Here is a 25,245-nt window from a genome sequence, read left to right as displayed (position 1 = left end):
CCATGTCTTCTTCCTTAGTGTCTAAGCAATACATGAATTTAAATCTCTGTGTTAACCTGTGTATTGCCCAGCCTGCACTGCACACAGGTTGAATTTTACAAAGAGATTTGACACCTGAAGGAGCAGGGAGAAAGCTAAACATGTTTTATATAATTATTCTTTTTAAGTACGGTTACCTGGAGTTGTTGGGCTGGTGTTCAGCAGTAGTTTGGTAATAACTTGACAGATGTGATCTCATGGGCAGAAGAGAAGTGGGTGAGTCCTGGGTGCATGATAAATACAATTTACCATATGGCCACTGAGTTAATTACTTCAAATTCCCATTTCCAGTGGATGCCATGCACATGCATGGAAGCCGTGGTACAAACTTGGTACAGAAACCCTCTTGCAGATTTTGATCTTTCTTCTTCTCTCTCCTCTCCCATTTTTATTTTTCTTTTCTTTTTCAATCCTATAACATTTGTCCAACTACTTCCACGAGGAAGAAATGGGTAAGCACAGCTTTCCATAACATTTGAGAATAAAGTGATAGAAGGCACTCAAATGTTAACAACCAGAAAGCGTAGCAGTAATGTGTGTAATGGAGTGAATCATTGTAAACCTGCTTTTTTCCCCTGCTACTTGAGTAATTTTGGCTTGCCAGTTATTTCATCTTGCAAATGACTGATCCACTAACAGCAACCAAGATTTTGACTCCTCAAAGAAAAAACATTTTGAGAAGATAGAAGTGTGTAAATGAACCTGCTCAAAACTTGGATTTGTACAGTCTAAATTATGTCAATGAAATGGGGTAATTATTTGGGGGGACATTTTACTGGCTAGTGAAACTACAGTACTGAGGCATGGTGGGTTGATTGGCACAGTTCCTTCACTAAAGGGATAGAAATTATATTCACTGTCAATCGCTTATCTGGCCTGCAATTATGAAAAAACAGCGTGAATAGAATTTTGACTTCATTTTCTGTTCTTGTCCCAGTTTACATTCTAGTGTGTTGAGAAATGACCCAGGATCCAGGCGATCTAGTAGCTCTACTATGTTGGATGGAGGAAATATTGGAAAGTTTGAATTTGAGATCACTGACTTCTTCCTCTTTGGTTCTCCCTTGGGTCTGGTTCTTGCACTGCGAAAAACTGTCATTCCGGCTCTTGACAGTAAGTCCTGATGTAAACTGTTGAGCTCATTTAGTGGATGGTGTAAGCACCTCCTGCTACAAATCCATTACTTTGATGACACAAACTGGTAAAACCCAAACATTTATATATAATATTTATTGCATCATAATGATGCAAACCACTGTATGCTTTATCTGGTACTGATTATACAATTTGCAATGTACTTCCAAACATTAAAAATACTGGGCAATTCCTGAGTCTATAAAGATTGTGATAAATTGTTTAAATTCTGAGCAATTTATGTAACTCAACAGTTGTCCTTTTTACAGACAAATACCTACAATATTCTAACAAATAACCTTTTCATAATTGAGGGTTTTTTCCTCTTCATCTTTTTAGTCTTTCAGCTCAGACCAGCTTGTCAGCAGGTCTACAACCTGTTCCACCCTGCAGACCCATCTGCTTCACGCCTTGAGCCTCTTCTGGAGAGGAAGTTCTACCTTTTGCCCCCCTTCAATATTCCCCGTTACCAGAGGTTCCCACTGGGTGATGGCAATTCTGCTGTTCTGGGTAAGTCACTTTGGATTCATATTAGCTCTCTAAAGGGTTATAACCACACTTTACATTAAATTATCAAAGCAATTGGGAATGACAAGAAAGAGAACTGGCCCTATAATGTTAGCTTTTTTCCCTGATTTACCAGAAAAGTAGTATTCTTCCAACAAAATCAGTGCTTTGTGGCCCATACGCCCTTCACTTGTCATACAAAGGCCATCAGCTGCTGAGAGTCATGATGTGGTGACCTCTCTGTGAAGGTCCTTCTCTTACACCCAGGCTGGTGCTTGTGGTCGGGACTGAATGAAATGTGATTAACTTGCCTGAGTTTAGGACTTCAGTGTTTGGAGGGCCAGTGAATACTGGAAAGAGCAGAGTCAACAGTGAGACAATGAGATTATTTACTTGGTTGCAACCTGTGCTTTTTCATGGGACAGTCTACTGTAGATCAGTGGGCTGGTGACAGTGCCTTGCCCTTGCCACCTTGCCAGTGAGACACTTTGTCTTCCTAGGGTACCTAGGATTCCTCTGCCATCAGTGGCCTCTTCACTTGCTCTACCCCAATTGCAGCAGTAATAAAGTCTAAAACGGCTGTGTGCATGCCCTTTGGTCTTAGCAGGTTGCATTTGAAACGACTGTGTCCTGACCGTGCCCTGCCTGAGCTCCCATTACATCAATGCTCTTGCAGTTGATAAAATAAATTGTTTCCTACCATCTTCACCTCACTTCTGCGCCTAGGCTCTCATGGTCTGCTGCCATTTCAGTGCAGGCTCTCATTGCAAGGAGCTCTCGGGGAAGCTCACTGCTGTGCAGAACTAAATTTGACCTTTCTGCTTCACCTAAAGCTTTGATTCCCTGCAGGGTCAGGGATTTGGGGCAGAAAGAAAAATTGCACCATAATTTTTCCCTTGTTAGAGGTTGTTAGTCAATGGCTACTTAAAGCCAACATTGCAACTAAGGGTTGTTACTATAAAACTAGATTTACAGCACATGAAAAATCACACTGGCAAACTGGAGTAGAATATCAAAGCCACCAGCTAGAAAGAATGGGATTTGGTGGTGGTTTTTTTTTTTTCCCAAAGCTCTGGTAGCTTTCCGTTTGTTTAATATTTGAATCATGCAGGACTAAATGAAGAGGAACATGTATCTAGAGCCGAATAATCCTGGTGATACTCAGCATCATTTTTAAATTGAAAATACAAAGCAGTGGTCTCCTATGTACCAGTATCTTTAAAGATTGTATTGTAATTGCTGGATCTGGAGGTCTGGTTTGTTAAATGGATATAACCTAAGCCCCAAGCCTAATAAAACAAAATACTTTCTGCAGGTGCCACTCACTTTTCAAGTTTAGCAAAAATCATGCTGCAACACTTCTAAAAAATGGATCCACACACAATTACATTTGTACCCGGTCCAGTTACAACAGCTCAGGGAATGTATATCAGCTTGAAAGGCGATTTGATTTTTGGGTGTATTCTAGGTATCAGCTGCAAGTGGCTTCTTAAAAAAAAAAAGTAATCCTAAACATCTTACCATCTTCCTGTTAAACACATTTCAAATCCCCTTTTCTCGCTGAAGCCAGAGGTAGAAGACCCACTGACATTAAGCAACCTGCTTTCTGGTTATCATTCTGTGCAACAGCAGGGATCTTACTAGTTTGCTGTGCCTCCCTAGACCTTTGTTGAGTTGGCTGTGTTTAGAGAGACACTTGCTATGTAGTGGAGAGGAGTTAAACAGCAATTAGCTCAACTATGAGAATGGTAGAGTGATTTCAAAACCCTTTCCAGGTTTGAGCCTTGTTATTTTAAGAGATGCTGCTCTGCCATGATGAATAAAACTGACAAAAAAGCAGCTTTAAATTCTATTCTTGTGTAAGACAAAGCCTCTTCATTTGCTTATCGTAAAGTAACAGGCTATTCCTTCCCATTAGAGTAAAAATGTTGGTGTTGTGATTTACACATTACCCAAAAGGACCAGTCTAACCATGATTTGCAAAGCTGCTACTGAAGTTAGTGTTCACCATAGGGCGCTCCAGAAAAGTTAATTGCTGCTGTAATTAAGCTATATGATTTGGTGATCACGTAAAATTCAGGTGCTCAATTATAATTAGTCATGTACAAAACCTTCTGTTACACTGCTTGTGCATATTTCCTCATGCAGATAGCTAGCTTTTTTAAAGTCCACAGTTCAGAAAGCCTCTTAGACTTTCTTTTTCCCCTCATTTTCCCATCTTGTACTAAATGATGGGTTCTTGCTTCATTACAGCCAACTTGCAGAGTGAAATCAAATTCACATTCCTGCTTATTCCTGTGCTTTGCACTGTGTAGGCTGCGAGTCTAGTTCAAGTAAATCTCCCCTTACAGCATACTTTTTTTCCCCTCGTAGTAAAAAGATTTCTCTGGATCTGCTGGGTATTTATGGATTTGGCTCATTGGAGAAGCTGGTTAAGAGGACTTCCTTTTCTTTTGTGGTTGAAATGCCATTGTTGTGTTCTCCTCTGCTACCAGTTAATCTCTCTGATGTGGGTCTATTTGGAAAGTCACCCATGTTTTGTTTCTTTTACTCTATTTGAAGGTTGTCTTTTCATTGAAGACTCATAGTTGAAGTGCTCAGTTGTAACTGTTTGTATGTTAACACTTTGTGGCCGCATGTCTGTTGTTCTTTGTCCTTCTGTTTTGGTTTTGTTTTGTTTTGTTTTGTTTTTCCCATCTGCTTCTAGTTGAGACAATCCAGAACAATCCCATCCTTCTCATGGAAAGTAGCCCTCTGGGTGCTCTCCAGCACCAGGACAGCTTCATGGAAACAAGTATCCCCGTTCCCGTACTGAATTGGCAAGATGTTTCCAATAAAAGTGCTGGTTTTGCTGAGTGTGTGTAATCTACACTTTTGATTGTCTATGGTGTTGGGTACTTGGGGTGCTTTTTGGAGATCGTACTGTTGCCCCCTGGCGTTGAAATCTTCATGCTGTGTCTCAGGCTGTGCCACATGCAATAACCACTTGGGATCATGCGTGGGTATACCCAGTCTGGGAGACCCACCGTACAAAGAACAAGTTGGAACTACAAACTCTGTCCCATTCCAGTGCTGATGCTGGAAGGGGGGACTGCTGCCACATACTTTTTTCTGTCTGTGGTGGGTATACTGCTGGAAAGAGGCTTTGGCACAGCAAGGCAGAGTCCCTGGGTGGCCCTGCATGTGCGGTATACGCCATGCACAGGATACCCTGGGAGTGGGTTGGTTGTCTGCAGTGTGTGTCTCCCCAGCAGTCAGCCACACTGCACCGTGGGCAGAAGTCTAATTCATGTCTGTGTCAGAACAGATTTTGTCTGTTTGAATATTTTGTGTTTGGACACTCCTTGTGGCTCTGCTGAGTACAGTGAATGAGGCTTTCAGGCCCCAAGGTGGCTATACGTGTTGGCTTTTTAAAATTAATTTCTCGACTTCTGCCTTAAAAGTGAAGTTTGGTGCATTTGTTTTGCCTTATTTTCCATCATAAATGCTGCATGGCCTCATTTATTCTGGTTGTGGCTGGTGCTACATCTGCAATTTTAATGAAGCTTGACTTTTAGTTTTTTTCTTCCCCATGTGTCTTACTTGCCCGTTCTCACTCCTTTTTCAGTGTTTTGCCCTGAGACCTTGGTTCTGCTGCCTTGTTTTTAACAAGCTGACTCTTGCTATTTGAGCAGTCCAGTACATTATGTGGCCATACAGGATGTCAACATTGACTCTTCCAGATAGTCCTTCCCTTTGTCTTTTGAAGATGTAGATGATTTTTAGGTATGCAGTTGCCATGTTGCCTGTACTGTGTTGTTCTGTAACAAAGCAGAGGAAAAGGATCTGGTACTATTAATTAGTCACTTTGGAGGTCACTGATGAAATGACATTTAGCTGTCATCTGATATTTTCTGCTGTCAGGACAGAGCTTTTAGAAGCTTCTCTGCTCTTTACCTTGTGTGTCAAGAGCACGTTCCGGCCAAGCAGTGCTTGCCTTGACTGTAGCAAGTGCTGAATCGCAGTTCAGCCTCTGGACTGCAGAAAATTTCTAGAATCATAAAAACTTACAAACAACAGAAATTCTGTGTTGCTCTTGATCTCAGGGTAGTGACTGCAGAGTGTCCAGAGCAAGCAGGATCTGGCCTGTGCTGAGCAGCTGGCTGGCTTTTCTTTTTTTTTTATTTTTTATTTTTATTGATCTTTACATATTTTTGATTGCTTTCAATATTTTCTGCTTCAGTGCCACAGCCTGCAAGTAGCACATATTGAAGTCTGCCATTACACACCCCAAGGACTTACCACAGTGCCAGCAGTACATTAGGAGAAAGGCCCAGTGCCGTTCACTTTGTGGGAAACAGTTAGTGAGAACATTGACAAATGAGTCCATAAATGAAAATGCACAGCACTGAAATGAGTATTAAAGATCCATAGTTAGGCCAAAAAAAAAGTGATTTTGCTTCTTACGTCATCTCTTCTGGAAGTGCAGTTAAATCTTCAGTTCATTGCACTGGCCTGACCTGCGCGTGCTGCAGTTCAAGCAGCGGCAGGTCATTTGCTGGGAGAGAGAGTGCTCAGGGCACCGCTCAAGCCAGGACTCCTCTTTCTGAAGCTTCCTTGTTCTGATAAAGTCTGCCTCAGACATGGTACAAAGTACACTTCAGCCAGTGCAGTAAACCAGGAGCACATCTGTCCTTATCTAGTGACCCAAATGAACAGCTAATCCTGATGAAAGTCTTGCTACTGCTGCTCCTGGACCAGACATCTGATTTTACCCTGGGCTGGAAGCGCTTGCCTGAGAAGCTTCCCTGTAATTATCAGGACCTGAGCTGTGGCTGAGGATACCACCTCGGCAGTGCAGAAGACATGGCCCTTAAGGAGCAGGAGTGGTTGTAGGTGCTGGGGTCAGCCTGTGCCAGTATGGCAGCATCTGGCACGTCCCACCCTGGTCACTGCGCTCCCCAAGAAAGCCCTCTTGGTTTCAGAATTGCAAGAGCGGTGCTGCACGAGGGATTTGGTGCAAAGAATACACGGAGTTTAGGAAATATGTTGTTGGGGAAGTGTTTCTGCAAGTCAGGTCCCAGGATTTTATCTGGAAGTTGCTGTCACTGCAGCGTTGGGGTTGAGGAAGCTTGGCTGCAGAGGCAGTGATGCATAAAACAGGTTTTCTGTCTATGTTTCCTGCCCTGCCTTTTCCTGGCCTCATTTTTCTTAGAAACTGGCCTTTTTCAGGGTATGTAGCTTGGAGAAAAGGAGAAATGTGAGAGCAACCCGAGTGGGCTGGAGCATGGGAGCAAGCGCTGCTGTTGGGCGGCACTTTATCCCCTGCAGAGTGGACTCCTGCCATCAACGTGGGCGATACTAAGCTGAACAGTCAGTAACGCTAAAACAGTTTAGGCTTTCATAGGAGTGCAAATTACTCCTGTGGCACCACTAGCTCAGATGGTGTTGGAAGGGCTGTTGAGGTTGGTTTCTGCTTCAAACTCATTGTATTCAAAAATCCCCAGTCAGGCCCAGGAAAGCGAGATTGGCTAAAAAGAGCAAGCCCAAAATACCACTGTTTCTTCCTTCTTGCACTTTCCACCTTCAGGGCCCTTGAGAAAGGAGATAAAATTCAGGCAGAGCTAAGTGAAGACATGCTAACAGAGCCAGAGCCATGATCAACCCAGGCAGCACCACATTTGGCCCAGCCGTTTCTCTTGTGTAGCATTGCTGTAATCCTCTTTAGCGTGTCTTCCAGCTGCTTTCTAATTCAAGCCACAGATCAGATGTTTGATAATTAAGGGAGAGGAAGAAGTTCAAGCTTTGCTGGTAGGTGTTAGATAAACCTGAACCTAGCATTCTTCCTAGTGTAGGCAAAGCCATCTCGTTGCATCTGACCAAGTTCAGGGAAGGTGAATGGTCAACATCTGTGTAACAGCTGTGTTGGGGCACCCATTTGATGTGACACAAGGGCATAATTGCATAAAGATCCCACAGTCTGTATAAGCAAGGGAAAGGAGAGGAAGGTGCAACCAGGGAAGAGATGAGAGAGTTGTCCCAGGTCATGCAGCAATGGGACTGAGACCCTTTATCCTTGAGACCTTTGTGGGGTTGAACACAGCTTCTGGCTCGGCTCATGTTCTCTGAGTACAACCTCTGCTTGAATTGTCACCTCTTGCTTATGTCAGTGCTTTCTGCAGTAGCAAAGCCGTGCTGGCCTGGTGGAGCTGGCTGAGTTGCAGATACTGGTAGCAGCCTTGACAGCCAGCAGCTCAAGGCAAAGTGAAAAGAGGAGGAAAGTGCCGAGAAAGTGATGCTGGTAATGGCCTTTCAGGCACAATGTGGGCAGTGTGGGCAGCTCATCATCAGGTCAGGCTCCCGCTAGGGCTCAGATCTTGCAGTCCACGAAGCTTTTACACAGAGCAGCTTGTGGCCTGATTTTCCCTGCAGAGAACAGAACTCTTTTACCAATACTTAGCTACACATTTTCTGCTTCATATGCTCCCTTTCCCTCCACTGCAGCAGGATTTGTGTGGGCATAGACGCTGCTGCTGTGAACTGAGAGATCGGAGGAAGCAAGTCAGTAGCCCCAAGCAAAAAAGATCGATATTGAAATAAACCAGTTGCCAAAACAACGCCCTGTGTCAGCTGCATAATGGGATGAAATCCAAGGATATGTAAACTGGCTGAAATAGGCAGAGGATGATGTTGATGTATGGGAGTAAGTACTTGTGTCCCCTGTGGCATCTACTGCCTGGCTGGGCACAAACCTGTGCCCTGTCTGATACTTGGGAATAAAGGTCAGATGCTGCTCCTCAGATACAGCAGAGATGGGCAATGTTAAAATGATAGTAAGTAGCTTTGCCTTTGCATGTTAGTGTCATGCTGGTGCTGCCTTCTCTGAAGTACTTGGTACTGGCATTACAAACCCTCTGCAGTGTAAGATCTTGGGATATCCTGCAGACACTTAATTTGGCCTCTAGCATCCACAGAGAGGAGAAAACTGAAATGCAGAGATTTTATCGTGATTTTCAGCATCTCTCGGTTTGCCAGTCCTGAACATGTTAGGTCCATTTCCCTCCAATACATGTATAAGGTCCCTGTGAGCATGACTTTAAATCCTCCTTTCCTGTATTTATGTACTAAAGGGTTAGGCCACACTTGGTAAACCTCACATTGGGATCCAAAAATACAGACTTGCACATTGTACAAAAGTAGCTCTGTTTTCACAGAGACTGAGCGCTCCCCGATCTGCCAGCACCGATTGGAGATGTAAGTGCTCAGCACCAGACTCCTTCCTTTCAAGAGCCCTTCCTTTAGTTTAACGAGTGTTGGCTGTATCCATTAGCAATAAAATACAAGTTCAAATTTAGTCCCTGCCAGGCATGATTTTTTATTTTTTGCATTAATGCTTCTATCTTGGAGATGTTCAGTTAAATCTAAATGTTTCAAGAAAACAAATATCCCCTTTCTGAGGTTGTTTTTTGTTGTTCTCCTTACCTTGGTTATTTTGTCTTGATGTGAATATATGAAGTTGTGTATATTCGCCTCTGTATGTATGACACATGCTTCTGTTATTGCTGCTTGAATAAGTCTGCCTGGATTTTTCTTTGGGGTTTTCAGTTTGGTTTTTGAGCTACTTATTTTGCTTCTCTCAATCAAAGACTGCTCCTCCAGCCTCATGTCTCTGCCTGCTGTGGTGTTTGCTTTTTTTCAAACCAGAGCTCCGATGAAATGTGTTTTTCATTCCAATCAGTTCTGAAAGGTTTTTGCACCTATCAGCCTTGTTTGCCTCTTTCCTCCCCACAAGTTCATCTTGCCCAGCCTCTGTCTGTTGGTCTAATATTTTGATTTCCCTGTTTCAACTTTGTAGCAGATGTTGTTCAGTCTCATGGTGCCGTCTTCATGGAAAGCGCGTCCCTGTCCACCCCCATTTCAGCCCCTCAGTTCAGGGGCTTCCGGAGAGCCAGTGAGATCAGCATTGCCAGCCAGGTCTCAGGAATGGCAGACAGTTACACTGCTTCCAACATAGCCAACAGTAAGTGTTTCACCCCCTCCAAGACTACCGCTCGCTGCTGCACTGCTCTCTGAGTATCACGCACTGGGCCAGAGCCACGCAGCTTCTCTGTCTGGGGTTATACTTCCCATTTGTAACAAAAGATTTTAATTATTCACCTGGTTTTGTCGTAGTCAGTGCCGCATGTTATCTTATCCCCTGGAGGAACAGATGATATATTTGATTATAATACAGGGGCCGCCGCTGTGTTATGCATGTTGGACTGTGCTGGTGATAAATTGTTTAAAAAAAACAAAAAATCAAAACCCTGATAACTCTGAGTACCATTTGGCTGCTGTGCGTGGTGAGAGTTAATCCAAAGGCATGCTTCTGCGCCGCCGTTGGTAAGTCGTGCAGAACTGGTAGGGATCAGCACTGCCAGACTGGTAATGCAGGATGTGGTGTGGGCTTGATGCAGATCACTTAAATGTGGTCCACAAAAATGGGGATGAGTCCCTCTGCAATGCTGAAAATGAAAATCAAGTTTGGGTTATTTATTTCTTTGCATTAGCAATTCAGCTGTTCTGGAGCCCGCAGGGCAGCTCAGAGAGGCAGCCAGTTATGACCCATATCCCAGGGCCGAATGAGGAGTAAAAGACCAAGACCTGTGTAACTTCCCAGCTAATACAGTGGAGAACAAGAGCCTTTGTTAATGCGAAAAAGGCTGAAAATGAAACAAATTAAACAACAACAAAAAAAAAACCCTTCAGCCCTAACTCTTGTCCCAGAAGGTGTCACAAATGTAGAGATAATACGTTCCTGGCACGTTAGACAATAGGGCTGTGAACGACTCACTTCATAATCAATTGCTGAGGTTAATAATGCTCCCCAAGGCAAGTGTTAGCTGATGAAGGTCAGGGGCTGCCATAACTTCTTGCCCTGTTTGAGGCAACACTCGGCAGCAGAAATAAACTACCTGTGCTGTGACAAACCAGGTTTTCTTTCCCAAAGCACATCTGAGAGCTGACACCACACTCCCTGTGTGCGCTCTTATATTTATCCCGGTACGACATCTTGCCAAGCAATTCCTAAGTATTAATCTGCTTTGGAAGAAGGCTCCTGGGGGAGGTGGTGTTTGTTTTGTGCTGGTTTCACACCCGTGGAGAGCTGCGAAGCTCAGCCAGCCGGCAGGGGAAATGGGGCGGTGGTCGTTCGTTATGAAGTGTTTATGCTGGGGTGACGCCTAAAGGTCCGCATGACGTGATGGAGGGATCCTGCCTCTGCGAGCTGATGGTAGGATCAGGCCCACGCAACACTTGCCTCTCTTTCCTTTCCCAGTGCTCTCCCTGACTGTTTAGCCTTCTGGTTTGTGTAATGCATTCCTCCACACACTTCACAGCTGTCAAAAGCTGTTTCTGAGATTGGAGAGGAAGAGTCCAGCCCCAGCGCAGGCTGCGCACACACCCTGACCCATGTGCAGCCTGCCCCAAGGGCTGTCACAGCCCCTTCCTTCACCTCCCAAGTGCCAACATGTCCTCTGAACCCTGGCTCTGGCTTTGCAGCTCTTGTGCTCGGCCTTATTAACGCAGTGGTAATGTGAAGCTGCAGCACTGAGGGTTCGACATGGTCCATGCTTATCCTGCAGGGAGAACCAGAGGAAGTCCAGGAGGGCGCTGCAAAACCATGGTTACCCCTTGGGAGCCCTCCCTAGGGTGCAGCTTCCTTTACACTGTGAATTTCTGGAGGATGAAACCGGTGTTGCCTGTGGCATGTGTGCTGTAATAAGAAGTGTGATTTCTGTTTTGTTTTATTTTATTTTTTCCTTTTAGAAACCAAACACAACCTTAATCATTGTAGAGGGTTTAGCCTTCTGTCCCAACTTGCCCTCCCTCACAAATCCCCTACCCAAATCTCATCCAAGAGACGTAGGCAGCATAAACATGAAATCCCTTCAAAGGGAAGAAAGCTCAAGGGGCCATGGAGTCAGGCTGCAGGCTGTGCTCTTCGGATACCCGACCTGGACATCAAGACAGGTATTCTGGAGGGGTCTACTCCAGTCGACCTCCTTTCTCATTTGATAGTCACAGAACTTCACAACAAATCTGTGCGCTTTCACTGAGGCACTTGCAATTTCTGATTGCAGTTTAACAAGTATTTCTGTCACTTTGCTTCAAAGATGACATGGCTAACAACTTGGCAAGAGCAGGAGTTGTTCTGGGCAGAGCTGTGGTGACAACGTTTCTGCCTCTACCACTGTCTTTTGAGCATGGAAGAGTAAATCCTGTCTGCTTCCTACAAAGAATCTGAAATTACCCAAGCTGGGGACTTGCATGAGAAATGAAAGGTTGGGACACAACCAGGAGCTGCCAGTTTGGAAGACAGGAAGTCAGAAATGGCTGCGAGGAGGTGCCTGTGTGTTCTGGAAAAGCCATGCTGATTCCTCAATGCCCCCCTCCTCCTTCCCGTGGCTCTTCAGAAAAGCAAGGGCCATCAGGGTGAGGGTGGCCTGGGCATTCGGCACAGCCAGGGCTGTGCCATGGGCATGTGCTGATGCCATAACCCACTGCACGTTGCTGTGGTGGGAGCTTTGTGCAGGTCTCTGGAAGGAGCTGGTGGATCCATTTTTTCAGTTCAGCATCTGTGCTTATCACCAGCTAGATTTCCCTTAAAAAGAGGGGTTTGTTGGATCGTACCTTATACCTGGCAGCTTTTCTGGAAGTCCATATAAAGGGAACATTGTCATAGAGAAAAACCAAGCTTCAGAAGGCCCTTGTCAAAGCCCCAGCTTGCAACCAGCATGCAAACACAGCTCCTCCTGTTGCTCTCTTGATCTGATCCATCTTCTCTTTCCATTGCTGCTTTTCAAGGCCAGAATGCATGGGGGTTGAGGACTCCTCACTGCTGGGAAAGCAGCCCACACCTGTGGGGTCTGAGGCTTTGGGCTGGGACGTGGTTGTTGCTACAGAGTCGGAAAGGATGTGTACATGGGCAGAGTTGAAATGTGGTGGTGTCCCATGGGTGAACAGTGGCTGTTGGTGTGCTAGTTTTTGACTCCCTGGGGGAGAAATTATTCTGTGTTGTCTGTAACCTTGCCCACCCAAGTCCCAGCATATTTTTTCAGTCCCATGTGCAGTGGAGACCCGGTGCCCCGGGGAGGCTGGGCTGGACATCTCAGTTGCCTGCAATGTGGTAGCCCAGGAGGGCAACCAGGACTTATTGGGAACTGCTAATCCCAGCAGCACATGCTATAGCACCCTGCCTTGTGGTGCCTTTTAGCATCTCACATGGGCTCCCAGTATTTAGATCCTCTTTAGTGTGGCCAATATCTGGATGCTAAAGAGTTTTTTATTTCTTGGTGAAAGCTAAAGGAGTTGGATATGGGGCTGGAGATAGTCTGGGCGTGTACTGTGGTGAGCAGAGCACCCATACCCTTCCTCCCACAGCTCCAGGGAAATGCATTTTTGTCTTTATGTTTTGGCACATAGATTCCCAGGCTCATTGCACATGAGCCTTGGACCCCACCCCAGGGTCTGGACTAAAGGCCAATTAATACCTGCCCTCCAGGGCCTTCCTATTTGCTTAACCAAAGGAGGGCTCAAGTGGTGGTGCCCCTGTGTATTCCTCCCTCGGTTTGAGCAAACACCAAGCTCTGGGTCAGTTGTTCCCTCTTAGCAGTGTGACCAGCCAGGGAGCAACCTCCGGGCCTACCTGGAGCGAGGAGCCAGAGCCTCAAAATACCATTTGTGATGGAGACCATGCATGCATGTGAACCCCCTTTGTCTGAATAAGTCTTTTGCTTCTAGTTGCCGCCAAGTGGTGGGGAACCAAAAGGATCGACTACGCTCTCTACTGTCCTGATGCTCTGACAGCTTTCCCAACAGTTGCTTTGCCGCACCTCTTCCATGCAAGCTACTGGGAGTCCACAGATGTTGTCTCCTTCCTGCTAAGACAGGTATGGTCGTCCTCTTTCCCCCAATCTCCCTTGGCTGGAAAATATTTTAGGCTCTTTGTTTTTTCCACTCCACCTTCCATAACTCTTGTTGACACGTATAGATGAAAAAAATAGTCTTTGCCACTGCAGATCTCTTTTCTTCCCCTTCTTTTTGTTCCTCACCTGTGGTGTTAGTGGAGCTGCACACATGCAAAACTTCACGGACGTGTGCTGTCACACCTGGTTGGGTTTTACCACTGGAGCAGGTTTCAGATGGGCTTGCCAGGAAGCCGTGGTGTGAGCGCAGGGCTGCATCATATCAGATTGCAGTGGCAAAAGTTGGTCACACTTGTTTCTTGAAGTGAGCTGTTCTCTGTGTGTGTGAGTTTGGATCTCGAGTCCGAAGCTTAAACGAAACTTCTCAATGTACAAATAAAAATACCACAATAAAACCAAAGGGGAAGTTTTGTATGAATTTGACGTGAGTTGATAGGCAGCGTTGGGCGCTCTATTTTGGCATTCTGAGTTACTGTGGTCTCGTCTAGGAACTCAGGCTATCATCGCTGCATTGGGATTTAGCCATTGTTCCTCCAGTACAAAGCAGTTCTCCTGGGGCTAGGTAAATGGGGATTGCTGGTGTCTGGAGTCCGACATCTCAGACTCCATCAACCTACGTTTGGCCTGAGATTTAAATTGACGCTTTAAAATGTGTTTTTCCTAAAAGAAATATTTTTCCTTCAGTTCCTTGGGGATTAGGCAGAGTTATTTGCCTTGCAAAGTATGAACCCTGCAAGGAACTGTATTTAGAGCACGGAACGGGGGGGAAAAAAAAAAAAAACCACAAAATTAAAAGCAACTCTGTGGATTGTGTTGCCCACTTCGGCACTTGGGCTTGCTTTGTGTTAGCTCAGCTGTTAAGCCATCCCCACCCTGTTCCAGCCTCCTTGACTGCAGCTCTCAATTATTTATGATTCTGTTGGCAAACTTTCTTTCAGTGCTATCTTCCAAATAGTGTGGGAACCATAAACAACAGAGATGTCAGTGCTGGTGGCAGCTGAGTGGTAGCAATAATCCAGTGAAACCCTTTCTTCACGGGCTGTATCTAGCCCAGTGAGACACCTCTGTGCTTGAGCACACCTTGCAGGGTCAGCTGCTGTGAAACCCCAGCCCTGCATCAAACTCAGCCTAACAGGGCTGAAGAGAGAGCAACCCATAACTGTGCATGAGTGGGAATAGTCACAACAGTCTCGTACACAAAGAAATAGCCAATTACTTGGGATTCAGCCCAAACCTGGGTCTGTAGCACAGCATGGCATTTTATATCTTACATCTTGAGGTACCTGTCCATCCATTTAAAGCCTACCAGTGGCTGCCTGGGTAGTCTGGCACCCCCACTTTCCTGGTGCCTGTCTCTACTCACTTGTCTCTGCCTTGAGACTGGGATTTTTCTCATTCCCTGTCGTCTTGCAGTCCTTCCAGAGCACCATGCCACTTCCTCCCCTAATAAGGACTTGATTCTAATCGCCCTTGAAAGTTTTCTCTGGACAAAATGTAAAAGCAAGCTGTTGAATAGTTTTAGTCTCCAAAGATTAAAGCTTGTTAAAATAAGCCCAAATATGACTTAAAATAGATTCCCAATTTAAATAATTTTCAGTAAAACTTATTATTTTGTTTACCTTGGATTTCTATGAGCTCCTTACCCAGCAAGCTCATCCTCCCTGGGGTCCTTTTTCCATTTCCCTTGAAGAAATACAGCTTCAGCTCTGCAAAATAAGCTGGCCTGGGTCAGACCACTACAGTCTGGGACAGCTGGAGAGCAGCTGACCACACAAAATATATTCAAGACCTTGTAAAAGAGCCTATGTTTAAGAGGCTCCTTAATTTTTTGGAGGGATGGGGTCACTAGGGACTACTGCTGATTTAAGAGTTCTCTGTGCAGGGTTACCTCCCAGTCTTAGAGCAGTCTTGAAGATGTCCCCTCACCTTTGGGGTCTATGGTGTTATTCTTCCCTTTCTCTTCTAGAGCTTAAGAGCAGTTTAGGTAGGATCTAATCCTGCTTCTCCATCCCTGCCTGCACCCTGGTGACAGGCAGGAATTGCCTCCAAAGGCTGGCTGGTGGGCATCAGCTTCCCCTTCTCATCCTTGCTCTGGTGCAGTTGGCAACCCACCAGCTCCGGTCCTTGAGCTCTATCAACCTTGGACATGAGGTCAGGATGGACAGACACCCTGGGCACTGCCTTGTGGATGGCCAAGCCGGACGCCTGCATGCCTCTCCTGGGGTCATATCAATAGTTTTGTCTCCTCTCAAAATGAGAGGAGCAAAAAGCCAGGAGACAAGGAGCAGTCCAAAATGTGCTTAAATAGAAATAAGTGAGCTGAAGGAATGGCAGCTGATGGCATGAGGCTGGTCAGAGCAGCCAGTGCTGGATTTGTTATGGGAACAGCTCAAAAACCTCTGTTTGAAGGAGACGGGTCCCTCACAGACTGTGGGAAGAGACTAATGAAAGCCTTGAGGAAGGACAGATTATCTAAGTGCAGCACTTGTCCTGCTGTGTTTGAGTCGGTTTTGTACCTGCTGACAATCTAAATAAGCTGCATCCCAGGCAGGATTAAGTCAGCACTGGCTGCAGGCTTTGCTAGTTCAGAAGAGACCACTTGTCCTTGCGAGTAAGGGAGCAGCCTGTGAAACCTGCAAGCTGACAAGCCAAACACCCAGCAGGCAAACTCAGGCCGCCTCTGTCCAGGCATTGCCCTTACTCAGCGCTGGCTTGGGAGATGCAGAACAGCGTGGGCAGGAGGAGGGGGATCACTGCACATGTGGCTGATGTGTCGGTGGGATCTATCCTCCCGTAGGTGATGCGGCACGAGAACTCGAGTGTTTTGGAGCTCGATGGGAAGGAGGTATCTGTCTTCACCCCTTCTAAGCCTCGTGAGAAGTGGCTGCGGAAGAGGACACACGTGAAGCTCCGGGTACGGGTATTTTGGGACTGCGGCAGCGGGGAGCACTGTCATGTAGAGGGGTTTTGATGTGGGCTGCAAGAATGGCACTGAAGGCTGCCAGCATGGGCACAGCTGTGTCTGTCCATGGCAGAGACAGAGGATCATGTGATTATATCCTATCCGGGTAGTTGTGAAAGAGCAACCCAAAAGATCTGTACTAGCAAGGCCTCCTCTTGGCCTCGAGTCTACATAAAATACAGAAAGCATTGGCTGTGGGTTAGGGAAGGTGATGGAATGTCTTTTAAAGTCCAATAATGCAAGTTCTCTGCTCAGTAAATGCCCTTCACTTCCAGGAAATGTCTCCAATTCCCAAAAGAGGGCAATTCTCTGCTAGAGCTGAAATAGTGTCAGCAAATTTGTCTGGCAGCTGTTTGTATTGCCTCTTAAATCCAAAGCGTGAGAGTTAATAGGCAGTATCAGAATTGCATGTACAAACTGCCATTGAAATTGGCTCTTCAGCCATTTACACTCAAATCCACCGCATCAGCGCAGGGCATAGAGTCTCACCTCTGCCACAGTAAAGCTAAGAGCTGTGGGTGGAGTGGCGGAGGGGGGTGGCACAGAGAAACCCATGCTCCAATTTGTCTGGTTATATGTGGCATTTCCCTGTGAGACTGTCCATCACTGCAAACTGTTTTCTTTCCTCCCTCCCCCACCCCCTTGCCCCTTCCCCTCTTGACTTGTGCAGAACGTCACAGCTAACCACAGGATAAACGACACCATTGCTAATGAAGATGGGCCCCAGACCTTAACTGGAAGATTTATGTACGGTCCGTTAGATATGGTCACACTCACAGGAGAGAAGGTACTTCGTCTGCTGTGGGGGTTGCGCACCTTGGGGTGAAAAGTGTGGGGAACAGGGACAGAGGCGGTGCTGGTTGGCGCTCTCTTGGTCCCTGGCAGGGTTTGCTACCTTTGCGTCTTGGCCAGGTTCCCCTGCTCAGACTTGTGTGCTGCCTCCCACCAGCAGCAGCGTTCATCATGGAGGTCTTTACCACTGAGACTGGGTTTCATTCCAGCATCCTGATGTTTGGGTGCTTCTCGGCTCAGATCTGTGAAGTGCAGGGGGTGGAAGCAGCACCCAGCCCTGCTGCTGTCCAAAGGAGCTTGGGTGGAAGGTCCTTGTTGCTTGTCCTGTTCTGCTCGTCTGTGCCTTTAATGCTGTTGTTGACCCAGCCTTGCTGTCTTCCCAGGTGGATATTCACATCATGACCCAGCCGCCGTCAGGAGAGTGGGTTTACTTTGACACTGAGATCAGCAACAGCAGTGGCAGGATTTCTTACGTCATCCCTGAGAACCGGCGCCTGGGCATTGGCGTGTACCCCGTCAAGATGGTGGTCAGGTGGGGTTCCTTGGGGTGCCAGGGCTCAGTTTGCAAGAGGAACAAAAGTGGAATCTGATGACTGTAAAATATGGACCTCCTTGATTGTTGGGTGGGTTCAGAGCCTGGTTTGCCAGTAACAGGGATGAAGCATCTGTACTCTACTGCTGTAAGAGGAAGATCCATGTTTTATTCTGACTCCTAGATAATCAACAGGGTGCAGGAGCAGGCCTTCTGTATCACAGGTGCATGGCCTGGCAGTCATCTGCAAAACTGCACGACTGAGCATGTTCTAAAGACCATAAACTTGTCCATGAGGGACAGCCCAGGGGCTCCAGCTCAGCTGCAGTTGCTGGTGTTGAGCTCTGGAAGGGCGAGGAGAGGACCAACTTCTCACTGATGAACCCAGCAATGATTTTCTGGGGGTTTTTTTTTTTGAGTCACTGACACCAGGGCTCCAGAGTGCTATTTCCAGACCTACTTTAACAGAGAGGCCTTCACACAGTGCCTGTCACTGCTGTAGCTGAGGGTAGCATTGCTGTTACAGGCTTTGGGCCGGATTTGGGTGCTGTTTTGGGCTTGCGGTCCTTGGCACGACTCAGTGATACCTCCTGAAAGAACCTCTATATCTTTATGCCTATAAATACCTGCATCGCTTTCAGGGGTGACCACACATACGCAGACAGCTACATCACAGTCCTGCCGAAGGGGACGGAGTTTGTGGTGTTCAGCATTGACGGATCCTTTGCAGCCAGTGTGTCCATCATGGGCAGCGACCCCAAAGTCCGTGCTGGAGCAGTTGATGTTGTAAGGTCAGTATCAGGGGCTGGGACAGTCGATCTCTTTTACCCGGTGTTGCTCTAGGTCTGCAGTCTGTTGACTTGTGACTTTCCTTCTAGGCACTGGCAAGACCTTGGCTACCTCATTATCTATGTCACGGGCCGCCCCGACATGCAGAAGCAGAGGGTGGTAGCGTGGTTAGCACAGCACAACTTCCCCCATGGCATCGTCTCCTTCTGCGACGGGCTTGTTCATGATCCTCTGCGGCACAAGGCCAACTTCCTGAAATCCCTCATCACAGACGTAAGCCTGGGTCTGCTGAAATAAGATCATAGCACGGGTTTAGATTGCTTCCTCGTCCATTTGCCCCTGTCAGCACCAGTCTCTTGGCAGCGATGTGACCTGCAGTGGAAGATTAATCTGTTCATTTTATTTTCATCCTTTTATTGTTCTTCAAAAGTGTCTATGCTGTTAAATTGTGTGATCTCTGCTCTGCACCGCTCCATTTCATCACTGGTGCTTCCAACACAAAATGCCTAATGCAACAGAGGCAGCAGTGCCTCCCCTTCCCCACATGCATACTTTTTTCACTTGTTTGGTGGCTTTCTGGCTGCCTGTGGTGTAACCAGCAGATCTGAGAAGGCATGGAGCTGCTGCAGAAATGGCCTTGCACCATGGAGCCTTGATGGGAGACTCCAGAGAGCATCTTCCCAGGCATTCACCCCCAGGGAGTTATTAATGTTGCTCAGCTCAGAACCTCAGAAAAGCTCCAGATAAGAGATTTTCTCTGTTTGGCAGGTGAAGGAACTTGCCGGTGTCCCGAGCACTTCTCCCCTGCCTTGAACAGCAGGGGAGAACTCCTTAACTCTCTTGGACTCTCATTTCAGGCCCACTCACAGTGGCAGGAGCCGCTGGCCCTTACTTGCTGCCTGTTCTCCCTTATCCTCCAAAAGAACAGTTTTGTGACTAAGGCCAGAGACTTTCTTTACACCTCCCTGGCCTGCCTGCGGCGTCAGGGGCAAAGTCGGCCAGTCAGTGGTGGCACCAGTGTCCACATCTCCCCTGCCAGCCCCTGCTTCAGCCCACTAAGGAAGGGGTTGGCCAGGAGCTGCCCTCTGCTTTGAGTGGAGGCAGACAAATCCCTGAAAAGCAACATATTTTGCTGCCTGTCCCTTCTCCTTCTGCCCAGCAGAATTAAATGCAGCAGCATGGCTGGCAGAGGGGAGCGCTTCCTGCTAAAGATGACTGCACTGGGGGTGGTGGTGTTACAAACGGCTTCTCTCCCCCAGTGACAAGCAGGCAATGAAGTGTGTGGCAGCCCTGCCCCCTGCAGACCTCAAGGAAAGGCCATGGATCAGCAAACAGAGATCTGCTTTCATACTGCCTTTACATCCCTTGTTCTGGCCTGTAAACATCCCCAGCTCTGTTAATTGGCACTTTGCACAGCAGTGCGTTATCCAGCTGGGAACTTACATAAGTTATTGACCTGAGATTCCCACAAATGCTATTTTTAAAAAAAAAAAAAAGCAAGAAAAAAAAAAGCAAGCCCTGCCTGTTGAGCAGCACGGGGTGCCCATGTGTTCTGACCACATGTTGCTTTCTCTCCCTGCAGCTCCACATGAGGATCCATGCGGCATATGGATCTACTAAGGACATCTCTGTGTACAGCTCCATCAGCCTCCCACCCACGCACATCTACATCGTTGGCCGACCTACCAAGAAGCTGCAGAGCCAGTGTCAGGTAGGAGCCAGCTTGTCTGAGCCCTGGAGGTGCTGCCAAGGGCCTCCCATGGGAGGGCGATGGGAATTTGGTCACCTTAGAACTGGTGACTGAGCTAGTGTTTGCTAAGAGGACGAGAACTGCCCCGCAGACCAGGACCCATCACACTGAGTGGCTCCATGTGTTATACATCAGCCCAGAGAACCTGGTACAGCAAATGTGTTTGGCAGCCAGTGGCTATCAGGGAACTGTGTCCCATCCCTTTAACACCTGCCTTCGTCCCTCTTGTCTCACAGTTCATCACGGAAGGGTACGCAGCCCACCTGGCCCAGCTGGAGTACAACCACCGCTCGCGCCCCGCCAAGAACACCACGCGCATGGCGCTGCGGAAAGGCAGCTTCGGGCTGCCCAGCCAGACCGAGTTCCTGCGCAAGAGGAATCACCTGCTGCGGACCATCTCCTCCCAGCCTTCGGCTAGCGGCAGCAGCACCAGCCACCGCCCTGAGCGCACCCAGAGCCAGTCTGACAGCGACAAGGAGAGGGACAGGGAACGCAGCCAAAGAAGCATGAGCATCGCCACAGGGTGCTGGGGCCGGAGCACAGCATCCCGGCTGGAGTCTGGCCTCTTGGGGCAGAAGTAGCCAGGCCAGAGCCAGCAACTGTCGGCTGCAGCCACCAGAGGATAAAACAGAAGGAAAGAGGGACGAGGCCGGCGTTACGGGCTGGAAGGGTAAATATGGTGCTACTCTAATAACATCATGGTATTCTGGGAAGAGATGGGATGTTTCCCATGCAGAACGTGCAGGCCTTGCAGCGGGAGCGTCAGGTTTGTGCAGCATGAGCCCAAGGAACAGCTGGAAACTGGGGGGGGAAAGTCTCCAGGTCAAGATTGCGCTCTCTCCTGCCTCCTTCTCTTATCCAGGTTTAGTGACTGTAAATACGTGCCTCCTCGCCTTGTTAGCCATCGCTCTGATACGCGTGATCGAGTGCTGTCCTCAGAGCCACAGGAACAGGGGATGAGGCTGGGGAAACTTGTTCTTGGTTGTCCCAGGAGTCAGACTGAGGTGCTCTGCCAGTCCCAGCACAGGGTGAGTTTGGGGTTTGATAGCATGCTGTTTCCCTGGCCCAGACAGCCCCAAACGAGGGATTTATCGTGGGCTGTGCCAGACAGAGCAACTGAGAAGCTTTACCTGTACAAAGAGCTTCAAGTTCAGCCACTTTCTCAAGGAGTACGTGCAGTGGCAAAGCATAAAGATGTACCGATGCTGTTGGTAGAGGCAGAATGTCGGCAGATTCGCGCCCAAGAAAGTGGGGTCATTATTGTTAATACTGTTATTTTTTTAAAGAGACCTTTCAGAAGCCGATGGAATTTAATGCATTGACCTATTAAAAGAGAAATACAAGCTATTTTGTTTGAGCTGTTACAAACCTCAGACACTTAGTTTGCTGTTAAAATCTCCTAATATTCTCGCTATATATTATTTCCAAAAGTAACCACCGTATATTCGGAAGCAGCTGAAGGCACTCAGCAGCTAGATTGCATTGCAGTTCTCATCCAAATGCAGGGTCTGACTCTCTCAACACCCACCTCTGAGACGTTTTCTTCTTCCCAGGTTCTCTCCAAGTTCAGTAGCAGCTTTCATGGGAACTAGACTTGCTTCTTTTACCAGTAGTTACTGAACTGTAAAACCTCATTGTTTTTTGCACTGATGATTTTTAGAATGGAAACCTGTTACCATCTCATGTAGCTACACCTAACTGTTTGTAGTGCATGACAATGAAATATTGCTAAGCCAGGGTGTGTGTGTGTATATATACATATATGCATATACATATGCACACACAGTGTATATATATGTATATGTATATATTTAAAAACAAATCTGTGCAGAAGTTTTTCCAGCAGTAAGGAGACTGTAAGGAAGTGTGCCAACAATGTCAGGCAACTGTAAGAAAAGGCCATATCTTAATTTTCCTGGTGTGTTTCTCAGTGGATGTGCCTGAGCTGATGGTTTGTGCGCTGCTGGAGCGAGCTGGGGCTGGGTGTGTGCTGGAGGGGAGCTGCCGGCGCGCAGGGCGAAGCACTCGCTGCTGGCTGACACCCCTGGTGACACCCAGACGTGCACAGTACAGGATTGGGAGCGCGTCGTTCTGCAGCAGCGGAGGAGAACAGTGCCTAGAGCGAGGGCTTGCCAAAAAACCCCTTAGTCCCGTCCCTCTCGGGTCAGCCTGGCCCCAGCGAAGGGCCCGGTTCCCTCCTTGCACACACCTCCTGGGGCGCAGGGGCATCCGCCTTGGGGGATCCAGGTGCCCATTTACAGACTCCAGTTGGCCTCTTCACGTGGAGATTTTATAGTCCTACCAAGCTCCCCGACTATGTGTAACCCTGCTTTCCCCCACCACACTTTCTTGTCTTTGTATCACTTTCTACTTATGAGGATCTTATTTATAACAAAGAATTTTTTAGACTGGCTGCTTCATTTTATTAAGTGTTTCAATATGAAGTGCAGGGCGGCTGCACTGAGACACACAGCACTGTGAACGCTGCTCTGCTAATTGGCTCTGGGCCACCGTAGGCAAATCTAACTCATCAGGCATCTAAGGTAGATCTCACGTGTTCATGGCACTGGAGGGTCGAAGCGGAGGCAGGGGAGGGACAGTGCTGAGCTGCTGACAGCATCCGAGCCGGTGGAGCACTCAAACCCAACTGCCCGCCCGCCGCCCAGTGCATCTCCCACATCTTGCAGCGTGACTGCAAAATGTTTAACCACTTGTCTTTGATAATTATTCAATTACAGAATGTATCTGATAGCTTTTGTTACCAAAAACTGACTTCCCTTTCTGCCGACTCAGCTTAGCTCTCTCTGAATGTACATCCAGAGCTTACTGGGTTTAAAAACAATGTGAATTGTCCCAGCTTTTCACTAGTCGAATGTTATATCAAACAGATGCCATCCAAGTAGGAAGCCAAGCCACAATCCATCCTGTGAGGTCACCAAACCACATCACAAAATTTCTGCAAATTTGGATATGGCCTTTGCAAAATTCAGCTTTCCTCCAAGTCGACAACCAAGGCGTGATCTGCACATTTTCCAATCCTGACAAGATGTTCACATTTTCTTATGTGTAGATAGTGTAAAACAGAGGTGAATGTAAATGTTCAACATAAAAAGTGGATATATAAAATGGAAAGTTATTTATTTATGTAGAGGAAAAAAATGTCTGGAGGGACTGGAACCTTCAGGGTTTATTAATATTTAAAAATGTAGCTTTTTGTTTCAGGCATTATGTACAAAGCAATTATTTTATGGACCAAGTTTAATGTAACTGTCAATGAATGCAGAAGTGCAATATTATACTCACCTCTCCATCACTTCATGTTTTAAACAGCTACTAACAGTTAGACTGACAATCATAGCACCTCCGTCCTCATCCTTTGTTGAGCTTCTTGAAACTTGCCCGGGTCCTTTCCCTGGCCCCCCATCTGTTGCCATTGTACAGCTCCAACACGGAGAAGCAATTGTAGAGCAGGACCTTTATTGCTGCAATAATACCAATGAGGTGGGTGTAGTTACCAGGAAATACGCCAGTAAGTTTTTCTCCACCGATTCAGTCCATCATAGTCTACATCAGTCTATCCTCAGCCGCTCCCATCTGGCACTCATTTCTCTGAAGCGAAGATCAATGTGCTACTCACTCAAAGAACAATAGCAATAGTTTAACTCTGTGTTTATAACCTGTTTGTTCCGAGCTGTTTTGGAGAGCAGTGCGTGTGACCTGATGCTTTTCCACGTGTATGGAAGAGGATCCGTTTGGATGCCATGAGGGAAAGATGAATGTATATTCCATCCTTACTAAAGGGGCACTGTCAGGTTAAAGACCTAATTTATCTTTGTTATAAATAACTTGTTTGCTTCCAAATGAAAGAATATGAAGTTTCTTGTACTGCTCCCTATCGCTGTTGTCTGGGCAGCCATCGGCGCGACAGTCGTGCTGCCTCTGCTGCAGCCCACACTAGCACAATACAGCCTGCATGGGCTGCCTGTCTTTCTCTTGTTTGTGTGTGTTGTTGGTTTTTTTTTTTAAATTGTTTCCATGGGAATTAAATTCTGCGGTGGAGCTCAGATTTTTTTATAAAAGCAGCTTTTTGTATTACTGCACTATTGGGCCAGACTTTCTACCTGACGCTGTCCCTTTAAAAGCCTTTTAAAAATAAAAAGAGGAGCCCACGTATTCCCTCCAGGTTGTTTCCTGGGTTTGCTAGATCACTCAGTCAGATGAGGCGAAATTCTAATACCAAAAACGTTTACAGTGTCCGATAACGTGAGCAGAGAGCAGTAACTAGCCAAAGGGTTACTAACAAACTCCCGCTCCGCCCAGCAGCCGCCGTGCTTGCTGTAGCAGCCCCTTCTTCAGGTATCGCCACCGTTTGCTGCATTTCCTATTAGTTCTAGAAGCCTTACGGTCCCCTCCTTGTCCTCAGCACCCTCTGCCTGTTGATACCCTCAACTGTCAATTTTATATTCCAACAATGTTAGTTGTATTTTATTTATAAAAAATTGCTTTAGGGGTAACAACTGTGTGTGTGGGGAACCACTGGAGGGCATGCCCGAGGGCGCCGGCAGCCGCGCTGGGTACGCCCCTGTGTGTACAGTACCGTGCCGACACCTCGCTTGTGTGTGACAAACCTTCTGTACAACTTCCTTCTCCTCCTTGCTGTTAGTGCATCGTTGCAATGCCTGGGTGTGCTTTGTGTACAGTATCATCGTGAGTTACACAGATTAAAGAAATGGGAAGGCTTTTCTCTGTCTGCTTTTTTTGGGGGGGGGAGACTCGAAACAGACAAGTCACAAAA

At 47.0% G+C, this 25,245-nt stretch overlaps 1 protein-coding gene across 5 annotated transcripts in view; it reads left to right on the top strand.

The window, feature by feature from the left end:
• PITPNM2 (phosphatidylinositol transfer protein membrane associated 2) overlaps positions 1-25,184 on the top strand; it is a 143,443-nt gene extending 118,259 nt beyond the window's left edge. Inside the window, exons 15-27 of one of the 5 annotated variants that reach the window (XM_064466229.1) lie at positions 977-1,152; positions 1,513-1,683; positions 4,388-4,537; positions 9,515-9,679; positions 11,467-11,670; positions 13,441-13,589; positions 16,423-16,539; positions 17,258-17,374; positions 17,763-17,911; positions 18,553-18,702; positions 18,790-18,973; positions 20,283-20,411; positions 20,687-25,184. In XM_064466229.1, coding sequence (XP_064322299.1) covers positions 977-1,152; positions 1,513-1,683; positions 4,388-4,537; positions 9,515-9,679; positions 11,467-11,670; positions 13,441-13,589; positions 16,423-16,539; positions 17,258-17,374; positions 17,763-17,911; positions 18,553-18,702; positions 18,790-18,973; positions 20,283-20,411; positions 20,687-21,031 — 2,206 coding nt within the window. In that variant the 3' untranslated portion in view covers positions 21,032-25,184. The remainder of the gene's footprint in view (positions 1-976; positions 1,153-1,512; positions 1,684-4,387; positions 4,538-9,514; positions 9,680-11,466; positions 11,671-13,440; positions 13,590-16,422; positions 16,540-17,257; positions 17,375-17,762; positions 17,912-18,552; positions 18,703-18,789; positions 18,974-20,282; positions 20,412-20,686) is intronic. The other 4 variants (XM_064466230.1, XM_064466231.1, XM_064466232.1 and 1 more) reach the window with 4 other exon arrangements.
• Positions 25,185-25,245: the final 61 nt, after the last annotated feature.

The sequence above is a fragment of the Phalacrocorax carbo genome, chromosome 15, assembly GCF_963921805.1.
Source record: "Phalacrocorax carbo chromosome 15, bPhaCar2.1, whole genome shotgun sequence".
NCBI classification, from domain to species: domain Eukaryota; kingdom Metazoa; phylum Chordata; class Aves; order Suliformes; family Phalacrocoracidae; genus Phalacrocorax; species Phalacrocorax carbo.
This window is presented reverse-complemented; position numbering and strand designations above follow the sequence as displayed.